We start from the raw sequence: 18,102 nt of genomic DNA, 5'->3' as shown, positions 1-18,102 counted from the left end.
ACAAACCACATTTTGAAGAGCAAGGTTTTCGATCTCAGCTCAAACATCTTTTTCAGGGAAATTTTTTCTGATTCCAACTCACTCACACTCCTGATTTAGTCAAATGCCCCCGATCCATACTCTCAGTGTGCCATGTAACTCTCCATGATGACTTCTGCTCACCATTTTAACCCACATGCATCCTTCCCCCAACCCCCAGCTCCTACCTAGTCCTGGCACATTCATTTTTGAGGAATGGATGAATAATGTCTGTTGAGCCAGCCCCTGACTTAGGTCGAGTCACTTCCCTTCATGACGCTTCACTGCCCCGAGCTCAGGTCCTCCAGAAATCCAGCTCATCTGTGGTTAGTACTCTAAGAGATTTTCTACTCCTGCCAAGATCCACTCCTTTGGGGTCTGCAGAGCTATGGCCGGAGAGTAATTGCTTCCATATGTGCTGCCTTTCTACTCGAGCAAGCTGGCTGGCCACAGGCTCCATGCACAGTCTACCAGTACTCCAGATTCTCCTGTGCCAGGGACACAAGAAGCAGAGGCAAAAAACCAAATCCTAGTGACTGTGGCCAGACCCCAATCTCCCACCCCAGTGTGAGGAATGGCGCCGGGAGTGGTAGAGGCAAGAGAAAAAGACAAAAACTTTTAGTACATTCTGATTTTTTCTATTCAAGTCATTGCCTAGATTCTCATAAAATTCATTTTTTTTTCTTATATTTAGGAAAAAGATTTTGACTAAAAATACTGTGGGAAAAATTACATAAGAATGTCTGGAGGCAACAGCTAGAACATTTGTGTGAAGTAAGTTGTGATGGGGACTATAATGGAAGAGCTTAATTGCATAAAACACATGGCAGGCAGAAGCAACGCCATTGTTGCCAAGAGAACTGTCTGGAAAGAGTGCCAAAGCACAGACTAAAAATAAACAAATAAAACATAGTTTGAAATATAACCCCATGAATGTCATTTCCCTTAACTAACAAATACATAAAAATAGTCATAGCACATAGTAGCAGAAATAAAAAAATCTTAATGCTTGATTAAAATAATAATATAATATCTTGGAGAAACGTGTTACTCTCTACATAAAAAGTTTTAAATACACTTAAGTGAAGACATTATTTTGAAATTAAAAAACATTTTTTTCTCAATTCTGTTTGGTAAACCTATTAGTATACTCAATATAAAAAATGGGTGACATTTTTTTCAAACATAATCTTATTTGCTTATTTTCATGTCATTTAATTGTATATCAGAAAGAGACTGTTTTCCCTGGAGGTAAGAGGAAAACGGTGTGACCCTCTGGTACATTAGTGTTTTACAAAATGTAAAACAGTCATAGCTTCATGGCATTCATAATTCATAGAACACATGTATCTAAATGATTTTTTGGAAAGGAAGGAACATAACTTTTTAAATAGCATTAACATCTCTAATTTTTTCAGTAATTTTACTGTGTACTGAACTGTACAAAAAGTACACAGAATTTTCTAAAAGTACAAATCTTGGAGAGTATATTTCTTAGTCAAATATTTCAACTGATTCCCCAAAGCACACAATTGTCTTCACTTTATCTTAATAATGCATTTCCAGTTCTGTTTAAAATAAGTGATTATCTTAATTATTTATCATCCTGAAATTTCATTAAATTATTATCCCCAAAATGCATATTTCTAAATTTAGAATAACATTTACTCAGCACAGTAATTTGCCTGATGCTAGACGTCATTTAAAATGAATTTATTTTATATAATATCAATCTTAGAGAATGGACAAAGCAAGGCACAGATCCATTTTACTGAACCTGAAGCTTCAAGCAGAAGAACTGTCCCGGTGAACCATGAAATGTCTTTGCAAGTTCCGCCCCTGGGGACGAGGTGTAACACTGTAACACAGCTTCATGACGTAACTGTTCCCAAAGAAGAGATGCAAACTGAGTTTGAGGAGCTGGGAACACGGAAGGATTAGGTCCCTTGGAACTGTGGGTGCTCATGATCTGAGGAAGAACAGCAGCAAGAGAGAAAGAAAGGCGGGAGGAGACGACCTGGATTCTGCAAATAGGTACAATAGCTGTACAAGTGCCTCAAATCACTAGGAAAGAAAACCAAAGTATTATGGGCTTGGGCATGCTTTTGAGCCTTGCCCACAAGATTTCTAGTCCAATAAACTGAGGCTATCTACCAAGAAAATGGCTCTGCTTAAAAATAAAAGTCAAGGGAAAATAGAATTCACTTTATAAAAATCACACTGTAACCAAATCTGATGAAACTGATGTTATTGTCTATTCCATAAAGGAAATAATACCTGCACACACCAGAACTAATAGCAATAATAACACCAAAGCTTATGCACACACAATTCTTACCACAAAGAGTAACCATTCTTAAAAAACGAACAAAGAAAAAGGAAAATTGGTGACAGGGTGAGGTTGAGGGCCTAAAAGGAGCAGTAAAAGAAAAGTAACACAACCATGCCAAAGAGGTAAAGCCACTATATCGTGATGAAATAGACTTACAGACATGATAGATCAAATAACTATTCATATCAGGAAGCTATATCTGCACAATTAGGCTTGAATAACCTATGACAGGCACACCTTCTGGATAATCAGTAGAGACAAGTGTGTCAAACACAATTCTTTTTGACGAGGATTCTAATACAAGTTAAGGATCTGTGCTCACTAAAGTCTGGTACATGCTAAGGAATTAAGTCCTCAGCAAGTGAGAACAGGCAATTTATAAAACCCCATAGTAGCCTCCACAGCCAATTACTTACAAGCATTGACTCTAGGGCCTATTTCCCCATAAGCTCCCAGATCGGAAGTCCTCAATACCTGTTCTTTTTTTTTCAAACAGAGATACTGACTGGGCCTTTTTGGCTACTATATTATACTACCGTGAAGAAATATTTGCTTAGGCTAAGCCATGTTGATAACAAGGAAGTTAACACCAGGATTCAGAATGACAAGGCATGTGGTCTGGGTATCTTAACCATTTGGGGAGCAGAATGGTGCAGGGTTTGGAGTTTGGGCTCTGAACTTAGTCCAGTCTGGGCCCTAGCTTGCCTCCATCACTCCCTGGTGGGTGTGACTTTTGGCAAATTACCTTACTTCTTTTTTTTTGTTTGTGAGGAAGATCAGCCCTGAGCTAACATCCATGCCAATTCTCCTCTTTTTGCTGAGGAAAACCGGCCCTGAGCTAACATCTATTGCCAATCCTCCTCCTTTTTTTCCCTTTTCTCCCCAAAGTCCCAGTAGATAGTTGTATGTCATAGTTGCACATCCTTCTAGTTGCTGTATGTGGGATGCCGCCTTAGCATGGCCTGACAAGCAGTGCGTCACGTGCGCCCGGGATCTGAACCCGGGCCGCCAGCAGCGGAGGACGCGCACTTAACCGCTAAGCCACGGGGCTGACCCCATTACCTTACTTCTCTAAGGCCAATCTGTGGAGAGAATCTACATGCATCCTTAGTAAGAAGGTAAAATGCTTAGTAGTACAAGAAAAATGGAGGCTATTTTTATGGGAACCACAGGCATGTAATGAGAATGCTCCTAAATTTGATTCAGTGAAACTTTAAAGTACTTGTCTGTAATACTACACTCCTAGAAGAGCAAACACAAGATTGTAAATTGGCAATTCTCCTCAAATTATTTTATAAATCTAGTGCAATGCCTATCAACTTTCCAATGGGATGTTTTTGGAGAACTGACAAAATAATTCTAAAGTTCATATGAACAAATAATAGGCCAGAATATCCAAGAAACTTTTGAAGGAAAAAACTGTGCACTATATTTTAAAGAAATATTTTAAAGCCTCAACAATTAAACAGGCCTGATAATGAGTCAAGAACAATCAGATCAATAAGACAGAAGATAAAGTCTCCAAACAGACCTAAGCACATAAGAATTTCACGGTTTAAGAAGATAATTCAAATCAATGAGGAAAGAAACAATACAAATTGAGGACACTTCATTAACTATAAATCTGTACCTCATAACTAAAATTAATTCATCTACAATTTAAGATATAATTGTCAAAAATAAAACTTTAAGAAGAGTAGCTGGAGATATATTTGGGGAATAGGGAGGGACTTTGCATAGACTCCAAAGAAATCATAAAATTAAGATAATGATACTTTTCAAGAAATTAATGCAACTAAACCTATCAACTATCAGAAACAAAATTCAAGGGGAAATGACAAACAAGGAAAACATATTTGTAGTATACAGCAAAGGGGGTCAATCTTGTTAATTAAAATGACTTAAGATAAACCAATGTTACTGCAATAAACAAAAAATTAAAAATAAATAAATAAATAAATAAAAAAATAAAATAAAATAAAAAAATAAATAAATAAATAAAATGACTTAAGGATCAATTTTAAAATGAACAGAGCAATAGAAAAACAGGCAAAGAATACAAGTAGGCAATTCTCAGAGGTACAAATGAACAGAAATCATGAAAATAAGTCAAAGCTCACAAGTTACTGTTCTTACTCCAAAAAACGGTAACAATGGGAGGTGATGGATATGTTAATTATTTTTATCGTGGTCATCATTTCACAATGTATACATATGTCAAAATATCATGTTGTACACCTTAAATATATTCGATTTTTATTTGTCAAACAGAAATAAATACAAAATTTTAAAAGCTCACAAGTCACTGAAAAATAGAAGTTAGTTCTTATTACATTTTTAAAGGCCTTTTAAAAATTAAATAATAATAATTAAATAAATATGACAGCTAAGATATGATTTAAAGTGTAGGAAATAGGCACTTTCATATATTACTAGTGGGAATCCGAATTGGTATACACATTCTAGAGTGAATGTGCCTTATAAAGCTCTTTTTACAAGTTTCTATCCTTTAATTCAGTAATTTCTTCTATAGAGTATGTTTCTTGGTTCCAAATCCACCCTATGAAACTCTGTTTTGTGGTGCTGAGACTGGGGCTCTGCAAACTACATTTCTTTTGCTGGTTGGTTCCCTGTTAGGCTCCGCCAGTAGGAGGCACAGGCGGGAGCCCAGAGGCTAAAGGCAACAGAAGACTTGCCCTTCCCTGTTTGCTTGCTGCTTCTGTCAGCCTCTCCTCAGCAACAGCTCTTAACCACCGCGGATATACCAGCACCAGCTGGCCGGTGCCCCTCAGAGGTCTGGGGCCGGATTCAGGGGGTCTGTCCCCTGAGCTCCTGAGGCTGGATGGCAGAGCCTCTTCTCCAAGCTTCTCGGTTCCAATAACCACAGCCTCTTCCTGGAAGACTATACTTTAACAGGTTAACAATGGTTGTTTCCTGGTAATATTTTGTTTCTTGCATTTTGTGTGAGGGTGTATGTGTGTTTTCTCATTTTTTTGGCTATTATTCATTCTTTGTATAATCATGAAAGTTACTGCTTTAAAAACATATACATTCACACACCAAAGTGGTTAAAAGTACACTCTCTAAAGCTAGACAGAGTTCAAAACCCAGCTTTGTTGCTTACTGGCTGGATGACCTTGGGCAAATTCCAGCACCCAGGTTAGTATATGATACACACAAGACACTCAGAAAGAATCCTGTTGAATGGATAAACACATTTTTTTCCCCTGACAAAATTAGAATCATATTGCTTATTATATACTCTTTTCACTTGATGAATAGGATACTAATAAAAAGTTAAAAAACAAAATCATATTTAAAAACATTTTTAAAAACAAAAATCATACTTCCCGATAGATATGATTTTTAACTTTTATTTTGAAATAATTTCAAACATACAGAAAAGCTGCAAGAACAATAAGAAGGACTCTCACACACCCCTCATTCAGATTCACCCAATTGTTGACATTTTGCCACATCTGCTATATCATTATCTATCTATCTATCTATCTTGGTAGTTTTTTTTTTAATCTTTTGGGCGAAGTTGTAGACACCATGGCCCTTTACCTCAATTACTATAGTGGGTATTTCCTAAGGATAAGACCATTCTTGTGTATAACGACAGTATGATTATCAAAATCAGGAAATTTAGCATTGATACTATTATCTAATATTCAGCCCACATTCAACTTTTGCCAATTGTCTTAATGATGTTCTATATAGCAATTTTTACACTGATCCAGGATCAAATCCAGAATCACACTGCATTTAGTTGTTGTTAAACGTGGTATGGCTATATAATACTCTCCATCTATTGATATACTAAACTTTTACTTAACTAATACTCTCTTAAAGGACATTTGATTTGTATCTATTTTTTTGTTATTATAAATAATGCTGGACTGAACATCCTTGAAGTCATTGTGTGTACAGGCATACCTCGTTTCATTGTGCTGTGCTTTATTGCACTTTGTAGACATTTCGTTGTTTTTTTTTTTTTTGTGAGGAAGATCAGCCCTGAGCTAACATCTGCCAATCCTCCTCTTTTTTGCTGAGGAAGATTGGCCCTGGGCTAACATCCATGTCCATCTTCCTCCACTTTATATGGGACGCCATCACAGCATGGCTTGCCAAGCGGTGCGTCGGTGTGTGCCTGGGATCCGAACCGGTGAACCCCAGGCCGCTGCAGTGGAGCGCGTGCAGTTAACTGCTTGCGCCACCGGGCCGGCCACAATATTTCATTTTTTACAAGACCCTCTACCAGCAAAAAGATTACGACTCACTGACCACTCAGATGATGGTTAGCATGTTTTAGCAATAAAGTGTTTTTAAATTAATGTATGTACATTATTTTTTTTTTTAGATATAATAATGTCATTGCACACAATAGGCTACAGTATAGTGTAAACATAACTTTTATATGCACTAGGAAACCAAAAAATTAGTGATTCACTTTATTGTGATATTTGCTTTATTGTGGTGGTTTGGATCCAAACCCACAATATCTCCGAGGTATGCCTGTACATATTACTTCTTTAGGATGATTTAGGATCTTTAGGATGATCACTCAGGATCCAGCAGGAAAACAGAAACCACAACAGTTATTTGAACAGAGAGAATTCAATACAGGGAACTGGTTAAACAGGTTTGGAAGTCTGTAAAGGCTAAAAGCGAGCACGCAGGTGAGAAGAAATAGTAAATGCATAAAGCAACTACCTCTCTAGGGCCGCGGGAACAAAGGAAAGAGGCTGGATTATTGGAAACTAGACACAAGCCCCTTGCTGGGTTGAAACAGTTTGTTCATAGAGGGGAAGAAGAATGTTCATTTAAAAGACATTCTGAAAAGGAAGAGGAAATGCCTGGCATTCCTTCTCCATCTCCCTTTCAACTTAAAACAAACAACAAGAAACTCTTATGTCCTTCGGTAAAATAATCCAGACAAACACATGAAAAGTAAAGGAATTTCGCAAGAATAAACATCGAAACCTACCAAAATTCTGTAGTGATTTGGTAAGCAATTTAAAAAGCACATATGATATAAAAACTGGGCTTTGTAGTGGCCATCATTATCTCAGGCAAAGGAAAAAGAAAACACTGTAGAAATAGGGAAAAAAAATAGAAGGTTAAATTACAGCAAAACATTATCCAATTGTAAAAATCACTTCAATTTGAGATTTCAGTGACAGGGGTTGGTAGGTTGGCTGGTTTAAAGCAACAAAGTTTTATGTATGCTTGAGGATGTGTGACTGTGTACACAGTACGATCTCTTCCACTGATGCCTGACTGTCTCAGAAAGTCAAAGGAAGGAAACCGAAAGACACCAAAAGAACTAGGCCAGGACCAGCACCTGGCCTTAACAGCCAGTTCACTTGGATTATGAGGGCTTTAATCTCACTGAAGTCCTAATATATTTTACATATCCTGACTTTATAAAGCACAAAGAACTGACTGAAAAAATCACATTAGCAGACCTGCTGACTGCTTCCACCAAATAATTAGCTGTCAAGTGGCTAAATAAAGAGAGGAGCAAAGCCAACTAGCTTTTCTGTATAAGCAGCACCAAATAACTCAAAACCAGATGAGTATAGATGGACAGAACAGCTGAAAGCCAAGTTCACGATTTTCCGTGAAACTCTGACAGACCCACAGACAGCATTTAGCTCCACAGTAAACCATCCTCTAGTCAGCAGGAAGCTCATTGTGGGCTGACAGGCCAGGAGACAAGCGCGTCTCAGAGTGCCACTGTAGTAATTTCCTGTGTGCAAAGCTCACTGCTGTCCTTGCATTCCTCAGGGTACATTTCTTCTCATCTCAGAGGATGTTGCTTTTCCACAGGAAGAGGAAGGAACCAGTTGTTACTGGATGTGTGGGCTGAGAACTGTCGGGCATTTTCAGCATGCCTCAGTCTCAGCTGTGGGAACCAACGATGCGGCTTGGGTTCCCAGGCCTGGGACTGTCCATGTCACTACATGGTGAGGAGGCAGAGTTTAGAAAGACAGCATCTCAGGAAGTTGGAAGACAGAAATAATACCTGGAACTTCAACACCTCCAGTTCTCAGAAATGTGCTAATTTTCTAAAGGAAATTCTAAAAAGTATTTACTCTGTTGGGCTTCCAAATAGCATCTTTTATTTTTATTTTATTTTATTTTTTGTTTGTTTTTTTGTGAGGAAGATCAGCCCTGAGCTAACATCCATGCCAATCCTCCTCTTTTTGCTGAGGAAGACCGGCTCTGAGCTAACATCTATTGCCAATCTTCCTCCTTTTTTTCCCCTCAAAGCCCCAGTAGATAGTTGTATGTCATAGTTGCACATCCTTCTAGTTGCTGTATGTGGGACGCAGCCTCAGCATGGCTGGAGAAGTGCCCGGGATCCGAACCCGGGCCGCCAGTAGTGGAGCGCACGCACTTAACCACTAAGCCACGGGGCCGGCCCCAAAATAGCATCTTTTAGAAAATCCTTTTGTAGAGTCTCTTTTTTCTTTCTTTCTTTTTTTTTTACATTTCATATAGAAAAGTTTAAGTGCTAAGTCACTTTTGTCAACAGGTATAAGGGCGAGTTTCACTGCATCAAGTATTATTTAACTAGGGCTATTTTTAAAAATTTAATTAGTACAAAATTTTTGTTAAAAGAAAACACTTGTTAATGTAAACTGTCTTTCCCTTGAAACTTAAAGGAACTGAAGCTCAAATTCGTAAATTTTTCAGTATAGCTAAATCAAACCCTTGTGACTTAGTGATTACTATGATTTTTATTTAAAAGAACATTTTATTTGGAGGAAGAAAAGAAAGCCTGTGACCCACACTATTAATCTATTTTTACAGTGGTACTATCTTAGTAAATTTTACAGATTTCCAGAACTCTATCTTCAAAAAAAATAAATAAAAGCCATGTTCCTTTAATAGACTAAAAAGTTTTAGTTGAGTGTTGTTTTGTTTTTTTTTTTTAACAACAAAACATGTTTTTTTAAAGGTCAGCTATCACATTCACAACTGTTGGTAGTTCTTACAACATATGGGTCATGATGTACTTCAAAAGCAAGGATATAACTAATTTGGAAATAGTCTCTTCTCATCTCTAATATTTTCTTTCCTATCTCTAAAATAACTTGTATCTGAAAAAAATATAAATGTTGTTTCCTATTTCTAAATGCTAAGAGATCTATGAAAATGGTGTATTTTTCCTCATTTACTTCTGCTGACTATCATGTATGTCTTATTTTTTAAATGCCTTTGATAATTTAATTACTTCACTCCTTACAATTTCAAAGGGCAATATGTTTAAATTATTTCTCAACTCTGATAAGAATTCCTCTTTCATTCCTACTCAGCATCTTAGAGTTACAATTAACTTTTTGAGTCACTGGATAAAAAAATTATTCTATCCCACTTGACATATTCACTATCGTTTGAAATTAAGACCAAAAGTCTTTTAATGAAATAAGGATAAATTGTGGAAGGCACCAGCTAGTGAGTTCAGAGACAGATTCTACAAATGCCTATGTTCATTTCCTTTCAAACTCTTAGAGCAGGGACAGGAGAAAGATACCGCAGGGCCAGTGAACCAATGCCTACAGTTTCCATAAAAATGTCTGTTTCCTAAAGCTTAGTAAGCAGCAACAAAGTCACAAACATATCTAGCTTCGGAAATCATATGCACTAAATTTACAAATCAAATGCCACCTTATAAACTATTGCAAAGTTTAAAAACTTGAGAACCTCAGCTATTTCCAAATTTAGAAGCTCTTTATATGTAAATCCAGGAATGTTAGCATACAGAATAGTAGAGAAAGCAGGAGGTTTGTGGGACATGATTTTTATTGATTTTCCTGGAAAAGTAAATGAGGAATCTGGGGACAATAAATTGCATATTACCATTTTACACTCAAAGTCATAAATTTTAGTTTTGAGACATTTAGGTTTGCATACACTGTGTTCTTTCAAGTAAGTCTTTCCAAATCTTTGCTTACATAAGCAGTTAGGAACTGGAATAACTCTGAACTAGTTACGCAATGTTGTCTAGTAACCAGGATGAACTGTTGCCACAACATCCATGGAAATATTCTCTCTGTATCTGCAAGTTTACTCTTTGTATGTCCACATATTTTGTCAATACGTTAATATTTTTCAGATAGCATATACCATATGACAATCTCTATGAAAGTGTGTAATCTTTTTCTTCCTAAAAATAGGCTGATGAGAAAATCTTTCCAAAAAGGAAACCAATGCACTTTGCTGAAAAACACAAACCTAAATGACATCTAGGAAGGAGGAGTGTGTTTTACCACTGAACTTCCCAAAGTCACAGAAACAGCAGAGTTATCTCTTGCATTGATTCAGCTGATCACTTTCCTGATCCTAGAAAAGAGGATCAATTCTTTTTTCTCTCAGCAACCCCTCCAGCAAAATGATGCAGAGCCAGGAGAAAATCTCAGCTACCCTGAGATTATTCAGGGTACACCTTACTGTCCCTGGGGAAAGGAGACAGGGAATCCCACAGCTGACATTCAATCTGTCAGGAAATCCTCTTGGCTCTGCCTTCAAAATATATGCAAAATCTGATAGCCTATCACCACCTCCTCTGCTAGCACCCTGCATCAAGCGACTGCTGCCTCCTGTTGGATGAGCTTCCTCGTCAGTCTGCTCGCTCCCCTCCACGACCACCTCCAGCTGACTCTCCACACAGTAGCCAGAGGGAACCTGTTAAAACAGTCAGATCATGTCGCTCCTCCGCAGGAAAGCCTACCGGGGCCCCTAACTCACTCTCACTCTGGCCTTCTAGCAATGCTCCCACTTGTCCGGGGCGCCCTTCCCAGATATTTGCATACTTGTTCCCTTCATTCCTTCAATTCTTTACTCAAAAGTCACCTTTCACATGACTCATGTCCTGGACAAACTACCTAAAATGCACTTCTCTCCCCATCTGCCTTCACTGCTTTTTTCACCTTCGCATTTTTTTCAGTCCACTACGCTATATAGTCTATTTTTTTAATCTGTGAATTGCTTCTCTCCTCCACTAGAATGTAGAACATAGGCTTCTCCGGGGCAGGTATTTTTGTTTTGTTCATTTTTTCTAAAGTCAAGAACAATGAATGGCACAGAATAAATATTGATTGAAAGACATACATGTGTGTGAGTGGGTGTGCTCCTGGCATTCTACCACATCTGCTATCCACTGAGGCAACTTAAAGACCCCAAACTAGAATTATGCACTTTTATTACCATGGTACATCTCTTCAATTACTTCTGAGGCATCTACTTATACCTTTCTTTCCTCACCTGGAATGTCCCTATCAAAACCCTACCCATCTCTGGTCAGGTCAAGAACTGGTTAAAGATTTTCTTCTAGAGAAGTCCGCTAGTTTCCACCAGCCCATTAATGATCTGTTTGGAATACTATGCCCATTACCAACTTTTCACTTGACAATCATGTACACTTGGCATCTAGTATATTGAAACTGCCATTTACTTCTCATGTTGTTATTTGTATCTGGCTAGGCTGTAAGTTTCTCGAGGTCAGGCAGCCAGCTTGACATCCCCCTCAGCATCTCCTGTAATGCCTTCAATGCAGTAAAACTTTAAATACTTGATGGAGCAACAAAAGACTGTAGACTCTTGATTTTTTTCTATAATGTAATTGCAAATTCTCAGTTTATTGTAAAGAATTAATTTGACCTGAAATACTGTCCTTAATTCTACAGTAAGGCATACACATTATGTTCATATTTTACACAGTTGCCAGAATGAAGACAAGAACACTGTTTCAGTTCTCTGAGAAGAGTCCAGCATTTTGACAAGCAATCAGAAGACACTACGAGATTATCAATTTCATTTTGTTCATTTGTAGGACAAATTATAATAAAATTAATATGTCAAAATTTAGGAATATAGTTTGCCTAAAAATAACAAAACATTTTAATAATCCTAGAGTATTTTAAATAAATTTTGTTTACAGTCAGTATTTAAAAAAAAACAACAACTTTACATTAGGATACAGAAGAGAAATTCCTATCTTGCTAGTCTCTTTTTGGAGGGAGAGGAGAGGATGTGAGAGGATCTGGAACATCCCATGTAGCCACATCACATGTCAGTGCTAATGCTAAACGCCCTTACACAATTTTGACGACAAAACCCTGGTCTAGTTGTAACTGAATAAACAAAAACACTAAAAGACTCAATGGACCTTGAACTAAATAATCTTTAGAAAATCAGTATATAATAAGTGATAACAATCAGAATAAAGATTCAGGAATTTAAGATCAACAGTTTTAAACTACATCTATACGACAGCCAGTACATGCCTTTACGGAAACATTTTTTACAACAAAGCTTTAAAAATGCAGATTGGTAACAGCTTATTTTGATCCTAAAATATTGTATCAAATTCCTGCCTGGCATTAGAGACACAAGTGCAAGTCACAAAGATACTAACTGTTAGACTATAGGCCATAATTTCTTCTCTGTAGTAAGAAGGCATCAGAGCATAGATAAGATATCAGTAAACTTAGATCTAGAAATCATCCTGAACATAATATTAAATTAAGGCAAAGCAGGAATAGAAGCCAACTATTTCTTAGACCACAACAAACCTGCTTTTATCCTACTAAGAAGTTTCACAAATTAAGGTTGAAACAGTAATCTTATGTCTCATCTTGATAAAATGAATTTCTAAGGAACCTTTCTTCCAATCTACAAAAACCAAGCAAATAAATTTCCAAAATAAACAGTAACCACAATAACAAAAACCAAAACTACCTTTAAACACTGTTTTTTTTGGCTTCCAATATTTCTCTGGGTTTTTAAATTATAATCACATGCAAAGTTCACACCACAAATATTTAATGCAGTTGTGCTTCATGCCAGAGGGGAAACAAATCTCCTTTACAATTGTGTCTGATTTGTTGTGCAGAAGCAATGTACAGAGGAGACTACAGATGAAGAATTACTTACCAGTAGATTAATGGGAAGGTAAACAGTTAAAGTGATTTCACTTTCATTTTATAATCAATTATCTATCAATGAGCTAAAAGAAAGATATATATATTGAAAATTCAAAGGAAAGCACTTCAGAGACATTCTTTATAAAAATCTAAACGCTTTATGAGCATCTATGGTCTTCAGAGAATGCCCTAGTAAAAGCAGGAGTCTTTATACCTTGCCTTAAGGCAAGCAGATTTCTTCCAAATTGTAAAAGAATCGACCTAGATGGGACTTCATCAGCCTAATCCCAAACCAATTTATAGCAAACAAGTTTTTGTTTCCCTGTTTTCTTGTTTGTTTTCTTTTTATGTAGTATCAAGCACACAACTCAAAGTAACAGTGAATTCCTTTTAATGCTTATATATTGCATTGAACCACAGGAAATCACTGATATTAGATCATTTTTGCCTACAAAACGGCAATTTCATATAATTCAACCTAATATTATCCGTTATGTGTATAGTTGCATTCTTCAGTCTTCTTACTCTGTTTCGTAGCACAACTGCAAACTTGTCATGTGTTTACTATACAGAATGGTCCTCTCGACATCCCACATACACTGTATTCCTGAGTTAGGGTCCTGTAACTAGACTAGCTGACTTGGGCACCTCCAGATTATCATCAGGGACAGACACCCTGCTCCCACTTGCTAAGCGGCAGTTATGCCCACCTCCACGGCACACTGTCAAAACACCTGGATTCCTTAGGTCATGAGGCTTTGCAAAGCTTTAAGGATTCTGGCAGGGAGAGTGAGTCTCAAAGTGTGGAGTAAAGATTTTTGATGATCTATGATACCCTCTAGGCCAAGAACACCCAATTTTAGTCTACTGACTACCTCACAAAAAGGCAGCACATCTCAAAAACCACCTACCTTTTGTTCCTTTTACTACAGGGGCAAAAATCCAACTCACCATAATTTGTAAGTTTCAACAGCACACCTTTGGAGTAATTCATTGAACACGAATGTATTGAGCACCTTCTATATCCAAGCACTGAGGCAAGAATTAGATGTCTAGCTAATTTTTAACTGCATAAGTAAGTTATTAATGCAGAAATGCTAGTAGGGTTGTTTTATAAACAGGAACACTGTAAAAGACAAGACCACTGACCCGCCTGAGGTCCTAGTTGTCACCACCGATTCCTGGGCTTCCCTTTGACAATCAGCCCCTTGGCTGCCCCCACAGTGATTTCTTGTCGCTGGAACCTCTCACAAGTGATCTAGGAGTTCTCTCTGTCCTGGGAGTAACACTGAAAGCACGCTTTAATAATTAGAGTTCTTTCTGGTGCAGGACAGACTCAAGATGGACTAGTTCCTCTGTGGAAGTCTTCTACAATAAATACAATCCTTGAGATCTCTTGGAGAGTTTGTAACGTCATGATGTTGAGATTTTTGTTTGTTTTCTTTTTTGGTCATGCATTAATAATTTACCCAAAATATTTAACTATACTGACACCATCACAGTAGTGCTGCCAAAGACCATGTCATTCCTCCCATTCGTTCTTGTGACTAGTAGAATCGACGCAGCAATGATCCACCTTGAAAAGACTCAGATTGAAAGGCTGAAACTCTCAATCTTTGAAGATGTTGGATACACTGAGTAAATAAATTATATGTATGTAATTTTTATAAACAAAATTGCAAGTATTAGAAATACTTTTTAATTTCTGCATAATCCATCAGGAGGGATGAACAAAGGGACATGACCGCTTTTCTCATAGCTTCTTAGGAGAAGACAAGAAGTAAACTTGGCACCTCTGAAAGGCAGTTAACAAAGAAGAAAGTCTATTCTGTGACAGTAAGTGAAACGTCACCTGGGTGGCATCTTGATAGGAGATGAGACAGTGAACATGGATTAGACTGAGCTCAAGCAAGGTCCTCAAATTAAAAGCTTTTTCTGGAAATCGGTGCTGCTCCCCCTTGCGGCTATTTAGACACATTGTAAATATGACTTTTTGTACAAGGTTTTTTCTATGCTAAAATGTTAGGCTATTTAGCCCACCTTTTATGTCCTCTCCTACACACTTTTTAAGGAAAATGAATTGTGCCAAATAATTAAATACATCTTAAATGTCAAAGAAAACTTACTGTGGTAGAATCAAAAGAAAGGACGTCCACAACTGGGGGAGTAGAGCTCTGCAAGTCGATCACTTCAAGCTTTGGATTAATCTGCGTATATAAAAAAAAAAAGTTAATATTAGATTTTATACCATAAGAAACTGGATGTGATTTGTAACAACCTAGAGGGTGTTTCCTAATATATTCTAAAATTAAAACATATTGGTATATTCATTAACATGGATGCAAAAATTTTAAACAAAATATTAGCCTACAGAATCTATCAATGTATAAGAAAAGATCATCATGACCAAGTTAAATTTATCCCAGGAATAAAAAGATGATTTTACATTAGAAAATTAGTATAATTCACCTATAGAGGGATTTTGAAAATAAAATAAAATGACCCACCTCAAAAGATGCAGAAAAAAATCCTAGCCAGTTCATTAAGACAAGAAAGGGAAATAAAAGGTGTTAAGAAATAAGAATTGGAACAGAAGAAATAAAATTGTCATTCATATATAACATAATTATCTTGGAGAAATCCCAGGAGAATCGACTGCTAAATTATTAGAACTAATAAGAGAATTTACTAGATCCAAAATCTACATACAAAATCAATTGCATTTCTGCACTTCGGCACACAGTTAGAAAATGAAAATTTAAAAAAACATCATTTACAATACCATAAAGATTATAAAATACATCAGAATAAACAAACATAAGACCTTTATGGGAAAAAAATAATAAAACTCATGTAAAGACATTAAAGAAGGCTTAAATAAACAGAAAGGTCTAACATAAAGAGCTCAGAAGCAGAGCCCTGTATATATGGAAAATAAATATAAAAGAAAAATGGTGCCACAAATCAGCAAAGGAGAGACGATGTAGTCGAGAAAACTGGCTCCCTGTCTGGATCCCTGTGCAATACTACACAAGGGTGGACAGCAGATAGGTTAGAAACCTAAACGCTATGTTAAAACTATAAGTTAATAGAAGTAAATGTATAGGAATATCTTTGTGACCCAGGGTCGAGAAGAACATCCTAAACAAAAGCTGCAAAAGCAAAATCATAAGGAAAAAAAAATTGATCCATTTGATTATACCAAAATTAAGGGTTTCTGTTGAACAATGGATACCACAAGGTTAACAATCAGATAATGGAACAGGAAGGGATATTATGATGTCTAAAACCGAAAAACGACAAATATCTAAAATATATAAGAAAAATCTACAAATCAATATGAAAAGGACAGCAATCCCCCAAAAAAATTATAGAAGAGAAAACCTAACAGTTAACTAGCATATGAAGAGATTTTCAGAAAGTTCAGTAATTAAAAAAGAGATGATTAAAGCAAAATACCACTTAACACCTACTAGGATTGTAAAAAACTAGAAAACTCAATGACGCCAACGTTGTTTATAGCAGCATTGCTTGTAATGGCAAAACAAAACAAAAAACCCACAACCAGAAATCCCCAAATGTTTATCAACAGTAGAATAGATACATAAATTGTGGTAAATTCATTGGAATCCTATAAAGCAGTGAAAATGAATGAACTACAACTCCATGCAACAAGACATCAATGTATGAATTCAGATCCCTACGTATGAATCTCAGGATTTTAATCTTAAATAAAAAAGCGAGTTATAGAAAAATATATTCAGTATCATCGATTTATATAACATTTAAAACCATCCAAAATGAAATAACCTCTAATTATAGATTCAAACACATACAGTAAAATTAAAAAGAGAAGCAAGGGAATAACTAAGTAGAGTGGCAACTACTTCTGAGGGAGGTTATTTCAGAATTTGAGAAGACCAAAAAAAAAAAACAAAGAAACCACATCACCAAATTCTTATTAAACGTTATGAATACAAAGAAGTAAGGAAAGGGCAACAAAGAGAGCAGCACTTCATAAAATGACTGGTACCAACAGTAAGAGCACTGTAGAACCTCAGAGGAGACATCGCCGACTGAGCACTTAGTGAGAAAGGCTTCCTATGGAGGACACAGGGCTCAAGACAGCTCCTTACAGAAAGGTTTAGAAACAAAAACAGAGACAGAGATGAGGTAAAGAGCATTCCTGAACAGAGAGGTGAATGCTGACGTGATCCTTTTGCACAGGGTAGTAATGAGAGAGCCTGGCAAAGGTCAGATTGTGGAGGGTGAAGGAATTTGGGAAGGTACAGAAAAAGCGGAGGCTAAAATGTGCTTTAGAAAGATTAATCTGACAGAGACACGTAGAGCGCCAAGAACAAAGTAGGGACAACAGTGAAGACACTTGCGGGACTGTGGTAAGAGGAGTGGGCTGATTTTAAAAGCACTTATCCTGTTTGCTGGGTATAGCTGTAGTTTTGGAAATATTAAGCTTTTATAATTATCCAGACAATTGTGTTCAAGGTGGAGGTGTACATGCCCAGTAATCCCCATGCTACAGTAAAGAAGGGCTTAGAACTGTGCCGGGTGAGAATGAGGGATGATCCGCTCAGCCTGCCAGCACCTGTGTTTCTTTCTGGCCGTTCCACAGGGCAGAAAACACAGCCTCCTCCTGTCAGCTCTGAGTCCAGGGTTGAGGCAAGGATAAGAAACCTGAGGACGACTCTCTTTCCTTTCAATCTCAAGCTCGCAGTCCGGACTGCTTGCAGACATTTTATTCTCTTTTATCTACTGCCACCTAGTGTAGAAATGAAATTGTTTACCTATGAAAAACAC

The 18,102-nt window shown here is 37.0% G+C and overlaps 1 protein-coding gene across 3 annotated transcripts in view; it reads right to left on the bottom strand.

Moving 5' to 3' along the window:
* POC1B (POC1 centriolar protein B) overlaps window positions 1-18,102 on the bottom strand; it is a 94,298-nt gene that overhangs the window by 22,443 nt on the left and 53,753 nt on the right. For 2 of the 3 annotated variants that reach the window (XM_004417936.2, XM_087449119.1), the window contains exon 10: window positions 15,414-15,494. In XM_004417936.2, the coding sequence (XP_004417993.1) occupies window positions 15,414-15,494 (81 nt within the window). Of the gene's footprint in view, window positions 1-14,426; window positions 14,922-15,413; window positions 15,495-18,102 lie in introns of those variants that run through there. The other variant, XM_087449120.1, reaches the window with a different exon arrangement.

Source organism: Ceratotherium simum, chromosome 25, assembly GCF_057802395.1.
Source record: "Ceratotherium simum simum isolate JZ-2026a chromosome 25, ASM5780239v1, whole genome shotgun sequence".
NCBI lineage: Eukaryota > Metazoa > Chordata > Mammalia > Perissodactyla > Rhinocerotidae > Ceratotherium > Ceratotherium simum.
Note: the sequence above shows the minus strand (reverse complement) of the source record. Positions and strands in the feature narration are given on the sequence as shown.